Source organism: Gallinula chloropus, assembly GCF_964237585.1.
Source record: "Gallinula chloropus genome assembly, chromosome: 2".
Taxonomy (NCBI): domain Eukaryota; kingdom Metazoa; phylum Chordata; class Aves; order Gruiformes; family Rallidae; genus Gallinula; species Gallinula chloropus.
In genome coordinates, this window is record NC_140086.1 from 75,482,314 (window position 1) to 75,499,584 (window position 17,271).

Here is a 17,271-nt window from a genome sequence, read left to right on the forward strand (position 1 = left end):
AGGAGGAGGTGCTCCAGAGATTCCCTGGCAACAACCCACAAAGACGACAATGGTGAGGCAGGCAGAGTCCTCCTGCAGCTCATGGAGGCCCATAGGGGAGAAGATATCCACCTGGAGGACCTCACATTGGAGCAGGGGGATGCCCTGGAGGGTATGACCCTATTAGAAGCCTATGTTGGAGCAAGCTCCTGGCAGGACCTGTGGCCACATAGAGAGGAGTTCACACTGGAGCAGGTTTGCTGGCAGGACTTATGACCCTGGGGCGGGGCGGGGGGGAGGGTGGTGTCTGAACTTCTGCAACCCACAGCAGGGTCCCACGCTGGAGCAATTAATGAAGAACTACAGCCCATGGGAAGGACCCACATTGGAGAAGTTCTTGGAGGACCATCTCGCATGAGAAAGATCCCACAGTGGAACAGGGGGGGAAAGCAAGGAGTCCTTCCCCTCAGGAATGAGCAGCAGAGACCACACATGAGGAACTGATCACAACCCCCATTTCCCATCCCCCCACACTGTTTAGGGGGAAGGAAGCAGAGAAAATAGGGAGTGAAGTTAAGCCTGGGTGGAAGGAAAGGGTGGCAGAAAGGTCTTTTTAAGATTTGGGTTTGTTTCTCATTACGCTACTTTGATTTGATCAGCAGTAAATTAAATTAATTCCCCTGAGCTGAGTCTGTTTTGTACATCATGGTAATTGTCAGGTGATCTCTCCTTGTCCTTATCTTAACCCATGAGCCTTTTATTGTATTTTCTCTGCCTTGTCCAGCTGAAGAGGGGTAATGATAAAGTGGCTTCACTGGGCACCTGGCTTCCAGACAGGACCAACCCACTACAGAGATTCCTTAAAAATCTATTTAGCTGCAGTGTCTGTTTTAATGGATCATTCACTGAGTTACTACAGATCTTTGAGTGCTCACTAGCTGAAGAGTTCACGTCCCATAGTCAGTTTATAACCTTATGGCACTTAAAAATTTAATGTAGCAGACTGATTGATTGGTCTATTTTCATTAGAAGTATATATGCCTCTAAATACAGATATCTGCAGAATGGGAAATGGGAAAACCAGAAAGCAATTTTGAGAAGCTAACAAAAAAGGAAAAGGTAAGAGATGAGAAACTTCAGGACAGGAGTCAGAGCTAGGTTCAATCTTCTGTTAGATTGGGCATCTTTCTGTAAGCAATCAGATAATTCTTGTAATCTCAGCTGCTTTAGTTTTCCAAGTTTGATTAAATGTTCTCTCTGAAATTCATGATTTCTTTACTGAACAGTGAAATTTTCTGACTATCCTGTTTCAATTTATAGAAGAAGAATTCCAGAAAGGAAAATAAGGAGCATATTATGTATATAAACTTTGTACCAGCTTTGTACTTCAGAAGAACATCCCAGATGTTACGACGTGAACATGGATCTACTCCACTGGTGGGCTCATCTAGAACAACTGTCTTTGAGTTTCCAATAAAGGAGATGGCAATTGACAGCCTCCTTTTCATTCCCCCAGAAAGAGCTCCAACAGGTTTGTACTGATGTTGGGATAGATCCACATCTTCCAGAGCCCTGAAACAGGAGTACAGAAAGAGGAGTGATTTTGAAGTTTTTCTAGGCACATCATGTTCTCTCTGAACAGAATTACTGAAAAGTCACTGTAAATGGAAGGTGAAAAAACCCACCACCTCTGACATTATACAATTCAGTGCCAAAACAAACAAAAAAATAAAGAAAAAAAGAAAAAAAAAGGAAAAAAGAAAAAAAAAGGAAAAAAGAAAAAAAAAGGAAAAAAGAAAAAAAAAGGAAAAAAGAAAAAGGGGAAAAAGGAAAAAAGTCTTCACCTACAAACACTCATCACCACATGAAATACAAATTCTGGGTAAGTCCTGTGCAGGATAAGAGCAGACAATTTTCAAGTTAAGCCAAATAAAAGAAATACTGGTATGTCCGACATTTTCAGCAAACTCCAGATTATAGGCTCTTAAACCATGGTAAAAATTATTAGTTTCATATCTCAAACAGTGCTTCAGTTTTTGGAACTACATAAATAACCTTAAAAAATGACAGCTTTTAGGAAATGAAAAATCATTTAAAGAGAATAAAGTAAGACTGCTGCTTTCCCCCTCCTCCCTTTTTTTTTTAAAGACCCATTTCTGTGAATTACGGATTAGCAATCCCTAGCTAGAACAACACTATCTAATCCAGCCTAATCTAATTCCTGTGTTAAGGACTGCTGGGAGTTACCATACAACACGTTCTATTCAGCCCTTGCCCTCTGATGATCTTGCATCTGAACAGTGTATGGAAACACGTTCAATAAAAGCAGCACTGAAAGATCATCAATTTATTTTTCATCACATTGAACATACAGTCATTGACCTAAAAGCTTTCAGTTGCTATCAGCCTGGCAAGCAAGACATAAAAGACTCAACAGTCCTAAAATAATCTCCTGAACCATTTGAGTGAATATGCAATCTACAAACCGTGCCATTTACACTGAGAGAAATTTTCATTTTAAAGAAAATAGGTTTCTATAATTGTTACACAGACATATATCCAGGAAAATGATTCCTAATATCTGTAGAAGCCTTTTTTTTTTTTTTTTTGCTTAATAAAAGCATTTTTTGTTGTTGCTTTTCTAATCTATGTGAAGTATTTTAAAAGCATTCCTTACCTTTCCCTTTTTTTTTTCCTTACTAGCAAGGCTCAGAGTCCTGACTCTCTTTATATGCCATTACTATGACACACTGCTGCTGAAATTACAATTCAGCAGTTGAAGTACAATGAAATACAGGATATTATTTTGCATAAATTTTAAACAAACACTAGTTTTAGTCTGTTCTTTCTGTTCTAAAGAATTGCTTCAGTTTTTTCTAGAGAGAACACAGTGTCTTACACCAGAAAATTTTCAGCTCAAATTCTTAAAGTAACAGGCTTTTATGATAGCTACTAAAAAAAAAAAATCCACTTCGCCACAAACATGTCTGCATATGCCTCATAGCACTTGTAAAGGAAAAGTCCCATCAGCTCATCATCTATTTCCCCTGAAACATGGAAGTTCCCAGCCCTCCACACAGTTTAGCATGAATCAGAAGATAAAGAGAAACTATTTACATTGCCACACTATTAAAAGAACACACATTTCATTCCCAAAGTTCAGAAAATGGTTCAAAGAAGCAGCAAACTAAAAGCACTAGAAACATTCTCAATCTGAGAAGTAGCTAGTCCTCTGAGGTCATGTCAGAGCTCTGCCTTGTTTTCCTTATTGATTGCTTGTTTTTAAACCCCTTCACTTGTTAAAAACATTTAAAGTCTGCATTTGACAAAGCAAATGGTCTATTTCAAAAGACTGAAACAAGCACTGCTTGTGCTGGTCTTCTCTGGCTTTCCAATCTTCCCCCAACTGCAGGTGAGAGGATACAGGATAATAAACACAGAGTTAGCATTGACTTATCTGAAAACTCAGAGTGAACACAGCAGTTTACTTTCCATCTGCCTCTCCAGCAAGGAGTGGGGTAAGGCAGAGAGCATGAGGCAGGAACCGCTACAGCTGCTACCCAGCTAATCATCTCCACTCCAGTCAGAACATGACTATTTGATGGTGCTGTATAGCAGGTTTTTAAACAGTGACTCTTCCACTACAAATACATTCAAGTAAAGGTTAGAAACTAGGAATCAAGGCATGATTTCAGATCATGAAGTGTGCTAAAAACTTACAGAAAACATGCAGTTTCCATTTGCTTCTACTTTCTTGTTTGAGTGGCTTGCAATAGACACTCCCAATTTACTCAACAGATTTCAACAAGTGGAAGGAAACCTTACCCACTGACTTGCTGATTTAACTGTTCCTTTGTCCAGCCAGGTGCCTTCACTGATCCATAAAGCAGGAGGTGTTCTCGCACCGTTAGTATGTTGAACAGGACATCGTACTGTGGGCAAACACCCAGCTCTGTCCTGATAGCAGCTAGATCAGTCCGTATGTCCTTTCCATTAATAATAATGGTACCAGAGCTTGGTGGATACAGGCCAGTCAACAAGGATCTAATACAAGGAAATAATTTTTTTAAAATAATAAAAAATCAGCAAGATCATGTGCAATGCCTGTATTGTACAGCTTATGTTGGCATCTTCTGAGGCACCTCCTAGCATCCTCAGATCAACACCAATTCAGCTGAGAACTGTTATACTGCTAATGTTTTGGGCTTTTTATTTTTTTTTTTTTTAAAGCCAAGATTTCAACAGTCCTCAATTTCCTTACTTCTGGAACAAAATCAATTTTTCCCAACTAAATATAACATTTTATTCCTTTTTCACAGGTATTCTAGCCAAGGACTAAATCCTAATTGGGCCCTGTCCTGCATCACTGGTTTTATTAAAGCTTATCATGTCTAACACGAAGACAGAAATACATAGACTTCGCTACTGAGACATTCTTAAGCGTCATTTTCATTTTGTTATTTTCTGTTCTTGTCAACTGCCTGGAAGGAAAGCCCTTGCAACCTGTAGGAACAAAGCAAAAAAACCCCACCAAACTCCACACTCTCCATGTAACAGATGTACATGTGGGATGCCAGAAAGGAACTCTTTCCTGAAACATATTCAACTCCACTAGACATGCCCAGCTCCTACTTAAGCTGCACCTCAATTGTTACATCACGGTTTCAGTGGCATAGAGGATCCAGTTCTCTATTCATTATGTTGCTTTTGTTGTGGACATACAATGTTCACTTTCCATGTGCTTTGAAGAGATTATTAAATGTTTTTTTTTTTTTAAAAAAGACATAGGAAGAAGTACACAAACGTTTTGAATTGAGAAAGCATAGCAGAGATCAGAGGGGAGTGTAGCACCACTAAATGGCAGACTTACATGACAGTTGTCTTGCCAGCTCCATTAGGTCCCAAGAGTGCTGTTATCTGGCCTCTGTGGAAAGTGAGGCTCAGATCTTTAACAGCAGCCTTCTGGCCATCCACATGCTCCTTGGTGAGAGACAGCAGTGCAACACCAATGGTGGCTCCTTCAACACAATGGCCTTTCCAACCTGGAGGTGACGGGTCTGTATGGAGAAGAGCAGCAGATCAAGACGGTTGCTGAATCTAAACATATGTGTGTGTATGTAAGGTGTAAGAAATTAACTTTAACCCCCGTTGCCATTTGCTGAAGGGTGGAACAGATGTTCAGATACTCTAAACATAAACACCACTGAAATCAAAAGGTACTATGCCAGTTAATGTTTTCTAGGAAACTGTCCTATTTTCAACCTAAAACAATTATGTCAAGTTGTGTGCATGTTCACATAGGTCTCCATAGAGTTACAAAACAGTTGTTAAATTTTATTTCTAGTAAAAAAAACCCCTCTTTTTATAATGCCACTTGAATCATTGCTTTATGCCCATAAGTATGAGAAAAATCTGTGTGAACAACTCCATACATTCCATCCAGTTTCAGGCACATAACATTAAGAGGCATACCCAGTTAATCCTCTTAATTCCGTCAGTCAGTAAAGCAAAGCAGATCTCTCTGCAAAATGATTAAAAGCAGCAGTCTAGCCTAAACATAACTCAAGATCTTAAATGCAAATAGATACCCAGGATTTTTCTACCTGTGATGTAACCAGCTCAGCAAACTAAGACGACCACAGGAGGAAGAACAAGTTGACTTTCTCCCTCCATCAGAAGGAAAGGTTAGCACTACTTTCCAAACATGAGCACATTCAGCAGCTCCATGAACAGATTATTAACATGAATATTATTATTGACTCTTCACTGAGAAATCTGACAATCTGCAATCCGATACACCCCCCAGCTTATATATACTGAGCATGATATCATATGGTATGGAATATCCCTTTGTCCATTTTGGGTCAGGTGTCCTGGGTGTGTCCCCTCCCAGCATCTTGTGCACCCCCAGCCATCTCACTGGGACACCCATATGAAAATCTGAAAAGTCCTTAACTGATTTGCAATAATTAAAAAGTCAATGTAATTCAACATTATTCTCACCCTAAATTCAAAACACAGCACTATACCCACCAGGAGCAAGAAAGTTATTGCAGCCAAAACCAGGACACGGTTCCAACCAAATAATCCACAAATTAATTTATCATATTATCAGTACAACACCCCTCAATTCTTATGAAACAGAGCAAGTTCCTTTGCAGTGTTAGAGTTCACACACAGGCAATTTGCTACCAAGCGCACAATGTGCATCACTTGAAGCAGAGGACAAGGATGATGAACAGATCCACAAAGCTGGGGTAACCACTTGCGTTGCTTGAGCCAGAGACCACGTCAGGCACTTTTCAGGCGGAGGAGAGGGGTTTTTTAATTTGCTTTCAATGGAGGATGTGGTGAAACCAAAGGAAAACATTGAAAATCTTAATTCTTCAAAGATAAACATCTGAACAAAATAGTATTGTTCCAAATTGCAGAAATCCCGGCAAAATTCATGCTGATAGTTTTTCCACGAATGTTTAAATGAACCCCAAGACATTTTGAAGTTTGCTCGACTCTAGGAGATATCAATGCCTGAAAGTGATGAGTAGATCAGCTTCTTGACCTGTGCTATAGACAACTGGATCATTTCCAAGCTGTTGTAGTTTCAAAAAAAATACAACCACCGATCACCCTCACCTATATTCCCCAAGAGGGAATATAGCTGAGGGTGCCCTACTCCTTTCATTCACAAAATGTAAATGAAATGTGAGAACAAAAGACCTGAGGAGAGACCCGAGAGGGTAAAAAACCCTTAAAAAAGACCCCTAAGTTAGTTTTAAGCAAGTGAACAAAGAAATAGAAGAGCAGTGAAAGCATCTGGAGGCAGATAAAAATTAGTTAAAATAACATAATCTTTTTAAACAAAGGCTAAAGAAGCAGAGACAGGAAGAACAGTGATTATAAAAGAGGAAAATAAAAAATAGAGGGAAAAGAAATTAACAAAGATAATTTTTCCACTGAAACAAGAAGCAAACAACAACAGTAGAGAAGACAGAAAATCAAACTGTGGGAGGGAAAAATTTATACAGCACAATGCTTTTCAGATTCAGTAGGAGGCTTCAAGGAGCTTCAGAAGATTCTAAAGCAAAGAAGCAATACACTGGGACATGATGAACCCAAGAGAAACTTATTTTACATTTTTTAAAGAGTTTTCTTAAATATTTCTGCACAATGTTTTTAACAGAGTGATTCAAGTATTACAGGTGACAACACATTTATTACATTACGATTAGAAACACATAATATAGGACATATAGGACCAAACTATTATAAAATCATATTAATCACAATCTGCACACCATTCAAAAAACAAGTGGTATTAAAACTATATTATGACTACAAACCTTTTTCTTGGAAGTTTTCATTGAAGAAAAACATATTAGAATTCAGAAAATGTCTCCTCCTCCTCTCTGCACCGCACAGGTTCTTCCAGTATGAAACAGTAAAGGGAAAGTACCATCGGTTCTTTAATCCAACTTTTCCTAGATAATTATAAGAGAAACTGTTGTGAAATTTATAGTCATTTCATATTTATTTGTGGACTACTAATATCCTATCATTACTTACAAAAAGCCAGTTAAACCATTTAATTAGCTCAAACTCTTAGCTGCACTTAACAAACCTTAATCAAGTAGAAAAAAGTCATTTGGCCATAACACCAGCACCTGCCATAACATAATCAATTCTCAGTGATACTATGCTTTACCTTATCACCAATTCAGCTTTAAAGTGTAACAGAAGCATAGACTTAATGATATGTAGGCATATCATAACATAATAAAGAAAATGCACCAAATGATCTGTCAAGGCAAACAGCCTTATTTTTTATTCTAACAATAATCCATTGCACCAATCATTAAATATTATTCTTCCATGACTACCTGCACAATTTAAACAAATCAGCTAGCATAAGCAACATTTATTATAGCACACACAGAGGGCAAAAATATGCTCCTACACACAACCTAAACTTTGGCATTAACCAATCTTCCCACGTTTCACTTACCAACCATACAATACATTCTCTGTGTGTTTAGAGTTGTATTTCATTGACACCGAAGGGCAGGTGTCAATTTAAGCTAAAGTTTGTGAAATGCAGTTGTATATTCTATACACCACTATTTTTCAATGCAAAATTCATTTTTGATTTTCATATTTTTAAAACAAATACAGAGTAGCTGGAAGAAAAGGTGACATATGCAAATGAGAGGAAAGGTAAATTTCAAGGAGCTAGTGAGACATTAGACTATGATTAAAAATGCATCAACCAACTCACTATTCATAAAACTTGGTTATTAAAAAAAACCCCCACCACCACTTTCTGACAATATACTTGAAAGTTAATTAGTTTTCTTTATGCATTGGACTGTGGAGTTACCGGGAGCAAGACACAGTCATCAGGCAGTTTGAAGTACTTGTGATCTGAAAACATGTAGTTGTTCATGGGTTTCAGCTCGTGTACTGATCTGCCATTTTCACAGGAAGTTTGATTATACTCTGAGCTCTGTTGCTGTGATGTACCAACAAATTTCTAAGTCATTCAAATATTAGTCATTCCCATAAGGAAACATAGATGTATGTAGGAACGCTTTCTTACGTAGTCGCTAAAGGCAATCAGGCCATTTTTCATGTCAATACCTCAACTCAGAAAAACAAATGTCTTTTAATTGTATGCAAACAGGAAAGCCAATTCCCTCTATTCCATTCATTCAATAACTTAAAAACACATGAAATAAGAAAAACTCCATGCTCTTACCAGGAATAATATTGCTGAAGTACCAGCCACCTATAGAATACAGAATGGAATCAAAGAACATCATCCAGCACATCCATCCAAAGGTCATGTATCCTCCTTGTGCCATTGTCTGATGTATATTATTCCACTGAATTCCTGGTAGTAATTGTAATAATAATAATAATAGTAATTATTATTATTATTTTTTAATGTCAAAGCTTAATCAATATAGCATTAAAGATCACAAAGGCATCAACACCACACACTTCTGGGTATTTAAGCACTGACACAAAAAAGACCATAGTTAATAACAGTAATCTTAATGAATAGAAATGAATTGCTATGCCCCCACAAGCCTCTGTTTAGAACAGCAGGTGACACTACTGCTGGGAAAATGAAGAGAAGCTGTTGTAAAGAGGGCTGGTTATGAAGTTTAAGCTGGCCCTTAATTTAGCAAAAGAAAAAGAACTATGACTGACAAAATGGGGCACTGACCGCTTGAATGAATCAGGCTTTATGCCATACTTATAAAGAAGTGGGTTACACAAAGTCTAAAGACTTTTATATAATGCTAACTCTGGAAACTTAAATCTGTGGGTGCTAACTATGCAGCAAGTATTTGTGTGCAGTCACTGCATTCAGAGTAAACTGGAACAACAAACTCACTGAATAATTGCTTCAGAAAAGCGTTAAATTGCAGAAGACATGAAAGGAAGAAAGAAGGTGCAAAACACCAGTGCTACAGAAAGCTACCATATTTCTAAATGGAAAACAAAAGTAACGAAATTGTAGATTTACAAAAAACATTGCATTATTTTCTGAAAATGCTACTTTCTTTCCAGTAGAGCAGATCATGATATTGTTTCTGCCACTCTTTTTCTATGATTACCAAGAAAAGCAGCTATTGCACAAAGCACATGTTTCCTTTTCTTCAGTAAAGATGAGTCACTTCTACAAAGCGTCTGGTGGGAAATTTAAGTAATATTTTCTAGAACTGTCTCTTCCACTCTTACCAACTCTTGTGTCATTGTGATACTTTTTCAATGCCTCATGGTTTGAAATATCCACTGTCATCAATATTGAGTCGTAGTAGTAAAAAAGGCAAGGGATTACATCCCTTAGTATACATCTGGATATATAAGTGAATATCCTTTGCAGACATTTATCAAGGGCCCAGGCATTGGCCTCTTTACCTTCCTAAAACTTCAGCATCAATATGGGCAGCTCTAAGCTTGGGGATAATAGCAATCACCCAGTTAAAACATGTAGCAACCTATTAGAAAATGTAGCCAGTTTCCAAACCTTTATTTCTTCCTAACACCTAAACATAACAAGGTGTTCTTCATTCCTGCACCTCCAGGGCAGCTCAGTGGGGATTTCGTCAGCTGCTTTCAAGCTTGCAGGCACAAGGAGTCACACAGGCTGAGCACAAATAGGGTCACACAGCAGAAACATACAAAATACTCTAGAAAGTAAAGGTAATTTTTTCCTTACTTTCCAATCTAAAATTATTAAACAATCATCTTATCTTTATCTTGAGAGTAAATAACTTACACTGCTCTTGTTCTGTATAATACTGTTCTTATAAACCTCCACTGTGTTATACAGTAGTGTATGCGTGACCTCAGACACATCTACCAAGCTCAAGAAAAACCCAGCCCAATGAATATGAAATTGGGTAAATATGCCAACAGTCCTGCATGGATCTACAAGGAGCTCCTGGCCTAACTCAAACATAAAAAGCAAGCATACAGAGGATGGAAGCAAGGACAGATAGCCTGTAAGGAATAAAGAAATATTGTCTGAGCATCCAGGGATGAAGTTGTGAAAGATAAAGCACAAATTGAATTGAATCTGTCCAGGGACGTCAAAGACAATAAGAAGGGCTTCTGTAAGTACATAGGTGACAAAAGAAAGACTGTGGAAAGTGTGGTCCATTGCTCAACATGACAGAGGACCTTTTTACACAGGATATGGAAAGAGTTGAGGTGCAGAATGCCACCTTTACCTCAGTCTTTATTAGCAAGTTTCAAGCAACAGAGCTGAACTAGACGACCTCCATGTGTCCCTTTCCAACTCAAACATTTTGTGGTCCTACAAAACTCCTTGTTTATATCCTCACCAGGAAGCAAGCATTAGAGCTGCCTCTGACATCAATGAGGACTTCCAAGAAAATGCTTTAAATGCCTTGCCAAGGCTTCCTCCACTGGCTGGACTGAGACAAATAACACATTTAACCAGTGCACTAACATTCAGTCAGATGCTCACCCTTAGGTTGTTCTTCTGAATTTCAGTAAGTATAAATTTTAGGTTTGTATCTCAAGAACAGTTTCATTGGCTGCATACACTCATTCTGTTATCACACAGGACGTGGAGATTTTCCTCCAACCTGTATTGCAAATACAGCAATGCTAAGCCCACTTCAATTTCCTGCTAGAAAGCAGCACAAGCCTAATTTGGTTTTCAAGGGCATTAAAGTTTTTCAGAACAAAGTGAAAAACATTTCCAGCTGTGGTTTTTGAAATAATAATTACAAATCTGTTCTTCTAACTGGAGAGCTTACCTATTTCTTGGCCCTCAAAGAATGTAATGAAAAATACTCCTTGGCCAAAGGCAGTTGTAGACAGAAGACACTACAACATCAGAGGAAAAACAGGAATGTGACCATCAAATAAAACATGTCATTAAAAAACTCCACAAAGTAAAATAATTTGTGATACTAAAAGGAAGCACAAAATAAATAGACTTCTGTTTCATGTTGGCTAATGGTCATTATTTCTGTTTATGTTTTAATAGTACTCCTCCCACATGCTGCAGTAGTATTTGCCCCACTTTAAATATGACCACTGACCTAGTTACTAATATTGTAAAGCATTATGTAACTTTATAACAATTTATAGAACATCGTAAATCTACCACATACTGAAAACAGATATATGTATAACTGTAAAAGTATGCCAAGGAAAATACTTTCTGCAGTAAGAGCATTTTCAGGAGTGATGGTAACATTACAAATACTTTGAGGCCAAAACATAAAGGGAACTCGTGAGCATCAGGAATGCGACTTCCTTATATTTTCTTTAGGTTTACAAAATTTCCCTGAAAATGTATCATTCCTTTCTATGTTTCCACACCCCCCTCCATTTGATATCTGTTAATGTGACTTATTTCCACTGAAACAGAAAATCAAGAAGAAACCTGTTATAGTCTACAGTTTCAAAACTATGGAAATCCCCAGCATAGATGAAGAAGAAAAATTAGAAAAGGAAAATAAATATTTACCATGATAATCTGGTTGGTGAAACTCAGCTGGTTCTGCAAGACCAACAAAACTATGTAGGGTAAAAAACTGATCATATACACAAGGCTGGCACATAGAGCTGCTGTATTTGCACTACTAAAAAAGGCTCCCAAAAAATAGCTTAACATAATAACCGTAATTCCAAAATCCATGAGAAAAAGGAAGATGAGGAAGCCATTGCTATAAGCAAAGATGCCACTTGTTTTTAAAATGATGGCCAGAGCACAGCTGCTTATTGATAGCACAATGACATTCTCCAGAAACCAGGCAAAGAAATGAATGGCTGGATGTACACCCATCGTCTTCATATACTGTAGGACAAACATAGCAAAGAGAGTTAAAGTTAGGAAACTTTATTATTCTCTTTCTTCCTTTAAATTACTCATCTCATTTCCCTTTTCCTGTACTGTCCCTTTCTGCTGCTTTCTCCTCGATCAAACACAGTTCTGAGCAGGGCTGTCTCCGAGCTGATCACATACTCACACGAGGAATCGCAGTGCTCGGGCACAACCTTTTTGCACAGGGTTGCAGGACCAGATGTCAGATTACTGAGTCCTCCAGTAAGGAGTCTGTCTTTTTTCACTCTAAGAAGTACTGAGAATATCCACAGCACTATATAAACAAATGGGTTTTTTCCCAGCTTGTTGCTGAATGAAAAGTCATTTATAGATATAGATATGTTTGTAAATCTATGCATGCAAATAATAGATTAGCCAGGTATGAGGCATCACTCCTCTTTAAAAAAAAAAAAAGCTAACTAATACTACTTCTGAAGCATTTTTCATAAGACAATCAGAAAATAACTTCATGAACTTAATATTTTAAAGCATTAAAAAATGCCTATCTTACAACACAAAGGTTAGAGGAATTAGATAATTTCCCAAACTAAAAAAGCTCGCTCCAGCAGTATAAGAATTATTATAATTCCTAAAAAAGTACAGCTATTCATTCAGAAAATGTATTATAAACTACTCTATCCTTCCACATGCTTAGTACCTGCTAATACTAGCTGTTGATTTAAACAAATACATACATCTTTTTTTTCCCTGTTTCATCTTCTCTTGTATTTCTGATAACTACACACTACATATCAATTTTTTTTCACTTGGCTTATGAAGTTTTATTATTTTAGACCACATATAAGCAAAACAAAGAAAGAATCGAAAATAAACCCCATTCAAATCACAAGGACTTTTCCCATACAACAGTTTTCAGCTTCAACATTTATGGATCTTTTCCTTGTTCCTTTTTGTCTCAGGGACAATATTTGCATACTAAGAGGACTGATGTTCAATGTTGTGAATCTCCGTTGGCAGTTGGAATTCGAACGTACTGCCCAGAGGAAACAAGTGAAAACAAAGCCAGCTGGATTATGAGTACGTAAAAAGTACCTCAAAGTTTAAGTTTTGTATTTCAGTACACTTTAATAAATAAACTTTCTTTTCAGAGACTAATCTACCTCTTACCTCTTCAAGATTAATTTCTCTTTCATAAACCAGCTTGCGAACCATGCCAGCAACTGAAACCATCCATGTCAACATCATCATAAGTGGGAAAAAAAACCCTATGTTGTTCAAGAATCTGTGAAATAACATATGCAGGGTTGTTAGCTCCCAAAGGGAAAATATTGTTTAGCACAATGCCAATAGGTTAATACTAGGACTATTCTTAATCTGTGCACAAAATAAGGTATCACAGAAGCAATTAAACTTGTTCTGGTTAACAAAGATTATTTTTCACATAACAAGCTAAATATATATTAGTGCTATAACATTATATAATATTTTTCAACAACTGAATTTAATTAATCACTCTTTAGGGATCGATTCAAAGTCAAACAGAATTCAGATTTGTGAATCTCTATATATTCTGTGAATATATTTGGACAGTAAGGTATAACATGAGCCAGTCAAATTTTGCTCTGCTTTGAAAGATTTATTACCACAATTAATTTTAAATTCCAGTAGTCAGGATATATTAATGGCTTTACAAAGAACAATCCTATATTTTTCCTTTGCTTCATCAACTTTATACGTAACATGGACCAATTTAGAGTTCATGTACAGTACAACTAAGGATAGAGAGTGGGTTTCTTAGCATAATCTAAATCATTTGCACAATATGTTGACACAGTGTCTGACCAGCAGGCTACTCCACAGCATAGCTGCAAACAGCTCATAAGGGGCCATTTGCCAGACAGAAGTTGCATAATGTGTTGTGGTCACAGCTGTTAAACAGCATTTGCTATGCTGTGGTATTCTGATACTGGACATGCTGGTTCAGTCTTGTGCTGAAATATGCATTCACCCACTACAAGACCTAGTAGCTTCCCAAGTCTTCTTGCATCAAACTGATAAGGACAATATAATGAACTAAAAAGCTGAAATTCTACTTACAGATCACTGGTATGACAAGGGTAAGGCATGGCTTGCACCTGAATGGCTGGCTCTGAGGTATCTGTCCCAGTCTGTGCTGAAATAATTGCCCTTTCAATCATGTCTTGAAGAGGAATAAAGATGTGGTTGTACTTAAAACCATCAGTTGGCAACTTCTGGGGATGGGATTTCCATGCAGGGTTTTTAATCAAATCTGTTCTCATGCTGTAGAGAACACTGGTTCTAATTGTATATGAAATGTGTCGTGGAAGATTGCTAGGGGCTTGTGTCTTGTTCTTTGCCGTATCAAAGATGATACCTGATACAAGAAGAAAAGGATGTTCATACCCAAACTTACATGATTCATGCTATTTATGCAATTAACTCATGGCCAATTATCAAATGGATATATTCACCTGGTAGGGCAGGCTTATGAAGTTTCTTGACACCTGCCCCCTCCTCCCCAAATAGTAGTTTTCAGAGAAACTTAAATATTTTACACTAATTAATATGAAATAAAAAGAAATATTCACACAATAAATGGGTTTACAAAAATTATTTCTGAGAAAATTATTTCTATGATTTGTTTTTTTTTAATTGCAATTTATTCTCTTTGTATCCAGATCTAACCCCTTTTTGGGGACTGATCTCAATTCCACAGTAAAATAGCTATAAAAATTGTCCATCAAAGAATAACAAGCCCTAGACATGGGTGACAAATAGTACCAACCCACCAAAATTTACTCTGATTCTTAATTCCTCAAAATTTACTCTACTTTTTAATTCCTTGCTCTGATTTTTAATTTCAAAACTTCTGTTTTAGCAAAGCGGAATTTGTATGTTCATTTTCTCTAGCTCTGTATTTTAAAATAATAATAATAATTAAAAAGTTTAATCTACAGATGGAAAGATGAATTCAGATATATTATATTGGGTTATTTTCTTTCTGAATAACCCAGAATTATTAGGACTTCTTGATGAATGTGAAATGTTGACCTTTTTTTTCCTTAGGAAAGGGGAAGATGCCTTATCTACCACCTGACTCCCTAAAAGATAATATAATATAAAATACTTTGCTGTAAAGGTTGGGGTTTTTTTCTTTCAACTGACCAATCTCAAATTCCCATTTATGTGAACATTTAATTTTCTAAGACATTTCATGAAGCTGTGAAGGCTTTCAAGGCTACAAACAAAATTCCACTTCAGTTTCACATCTTACTATGGAAAAAGAATACATGCCTACACCTGTGTGTGTAATAGTGACATGCTGGGCACACTGGGGCCCTTAAATGCTATCTTTCCTCTTTAAGCATGTGAAGAGGCCACAGCACTGAAAAAACTCCCAGGAAATGTCTTGGCTTACACAGGGAAGGGTCATATACTAATGTAAGTGGAAGCAAAATGCACCTAGAAGTTAAATTTTCTGAGGGCCAAGATCTACCTGTCTGTTTCTTCCCTTGATGGGGCAAACAATTTCACTCCCTACCAAGCACTCCTGAGAAATTTCCCTTATCTCATGGTATGGCCTGGGTGCTTTATATTGATGGAGGGTGTTCATTTCCACATGCTGTTAATGAGGATATTTTGCAGATTACAGAACAAACACGATTCCAGATCAAGTAGCTTCATTCTATAGGGCTGCTTAGTCTTCTGCCGTGTACTTACAGGAGTCTGGAGACATAATAAAAACCAAAACAGGGGAAAAAAACGTGGCACACTTTATATAGACCTAAATGGGGCTCTCTTTTGTAAAGGCTACATGTAATTTAAAACATTTTATGCATAAAAGAAAGTGTGTGTAATAAGAAAAACATTCTTGTCCTTTAAATTCCTTTGTACAATTAATTCTCAGCAATAAAGATATAATGCAGGAAAAGGACAGAGAGTGTAATCCCAGGGAAGAAAACAAATAGATCTGTTGCTTAAGAATTTATTTACTCTAAATTTCTCTGAGGTTTTAGTTTAGGAATAAACCCCAACCAACCGACATTTCTTTCCTCCTTTTCGCAAAGCCAAGAATATAAAAACTAAAATTCAAAAGGATATAAAATAGATGGTCTTGTCATAGTAAGTAGCCAAGTTTCCTCAGTACTCTCCAGTTTTTCAGCTCTTTTTGTTCTACTTTAAAGATTTATCACTTTTCAGTATTTTGTCAGAAATAACAGACTCCAAGAATTCACTTGGCAATCCCACAATTAAAAAAATTCTACTAGCCTTTACAGCACATGCTGGGGAATACCTCTAAGGTAAATGTGATTTATTTTGCCAGTATTTTGTGTGTTTAATACATACTTTGAAACTGTGTAAACTTAACCTACTTTATCAATAAGCACAGACAGCTACAAAGCCTGATGTTTTCTGTCAATATGCATTTAAATAAGGTACTTACTAGCCAAAAAATTATTTTGCTGCATGAGTTCATGAGCCTTCACCTCCAATTTCTCAACAGAGTCAAAAGGCTGGAAACGGTCCAGTAATACACAGGAAGAGAAATTTACTACAAGCTGTGACAACAGGTCAATCTGTTTACTTGCTGAGCTGTTAAGCATCTTGTTCATCATAGTTTCTAAGATGAGGAAACAAATTGGACTTCCTTAATTTCAGTGAACACAACAAAAAGCTTGCACATCTTATATGAGTAAGTACCCTTTGAATTTTAAAAAGGAAGTACTTTTAAAAACATGGGAAATTTAGTGTGAACATATGGAAGTGTAGTTAATGTTTCAGTGGCATTTACAAGTCCTCAGCCACGTTTTCCTTCAATTTCAGAGCAATAAAAATGTAACAAATTTTAGCAAAGTTCTAGAAAGGGGCCACATCCTTGAAACTGGCAAATGTTTAACATTTCCGTATCTTCCCATAACTATTCCCACAAACACAAGTAT

General features: G+C 37.0%; 1 protein-coding gene across 1 annotated transcript in view; it reads right to left on the reverse strand.

The window, feature by feature from the left end:
• The window catches only part of ABCA13 (ATP binding cassette subfamily A member 13), a gene marked incomplete at both ends in the record, with an annotated part of 110,587 nt that extends 93,640 nt beyond the window's left edge, over positions 1-16,947 (reverse strand). Inside the window, 9 exons of the mRNA XM_084260630.1 lie at positions 1,355-1,551; positions 3,805-4,023; positions 4,850-5,036; positions 8,732-8,866; positions 11,274-11,343; positions 11,993-12,322; positions 13,478-13,592; positions 14,408-14,705; positions 16,776-16,947. Coding sequence (XP_084116756.1) covers positions 1,355-1,551; positions 3,805-4,023; positions 4,850-5,036; positions 8,732-8,866; positions 11,274-11,343; positions 11,993-12,322; positions 13,478-13,592; positions 14,408-14,705; positions 16,776-16,947 — 1,723 coding nt within the window. The remainder of the gene's footprint in view (positions 1-1,354; positions 1,552-3,804; positions 4,024-4,849; positions 5,037-8,731; positions 8,867-11,273; positions 11,344-11,992; positions 12,323-13,477; positions 13,593-14,407; positions 14,706-16,775) is intronic.
• Positions 16,948-17,271: the final 324 nt, after the last annotated feature.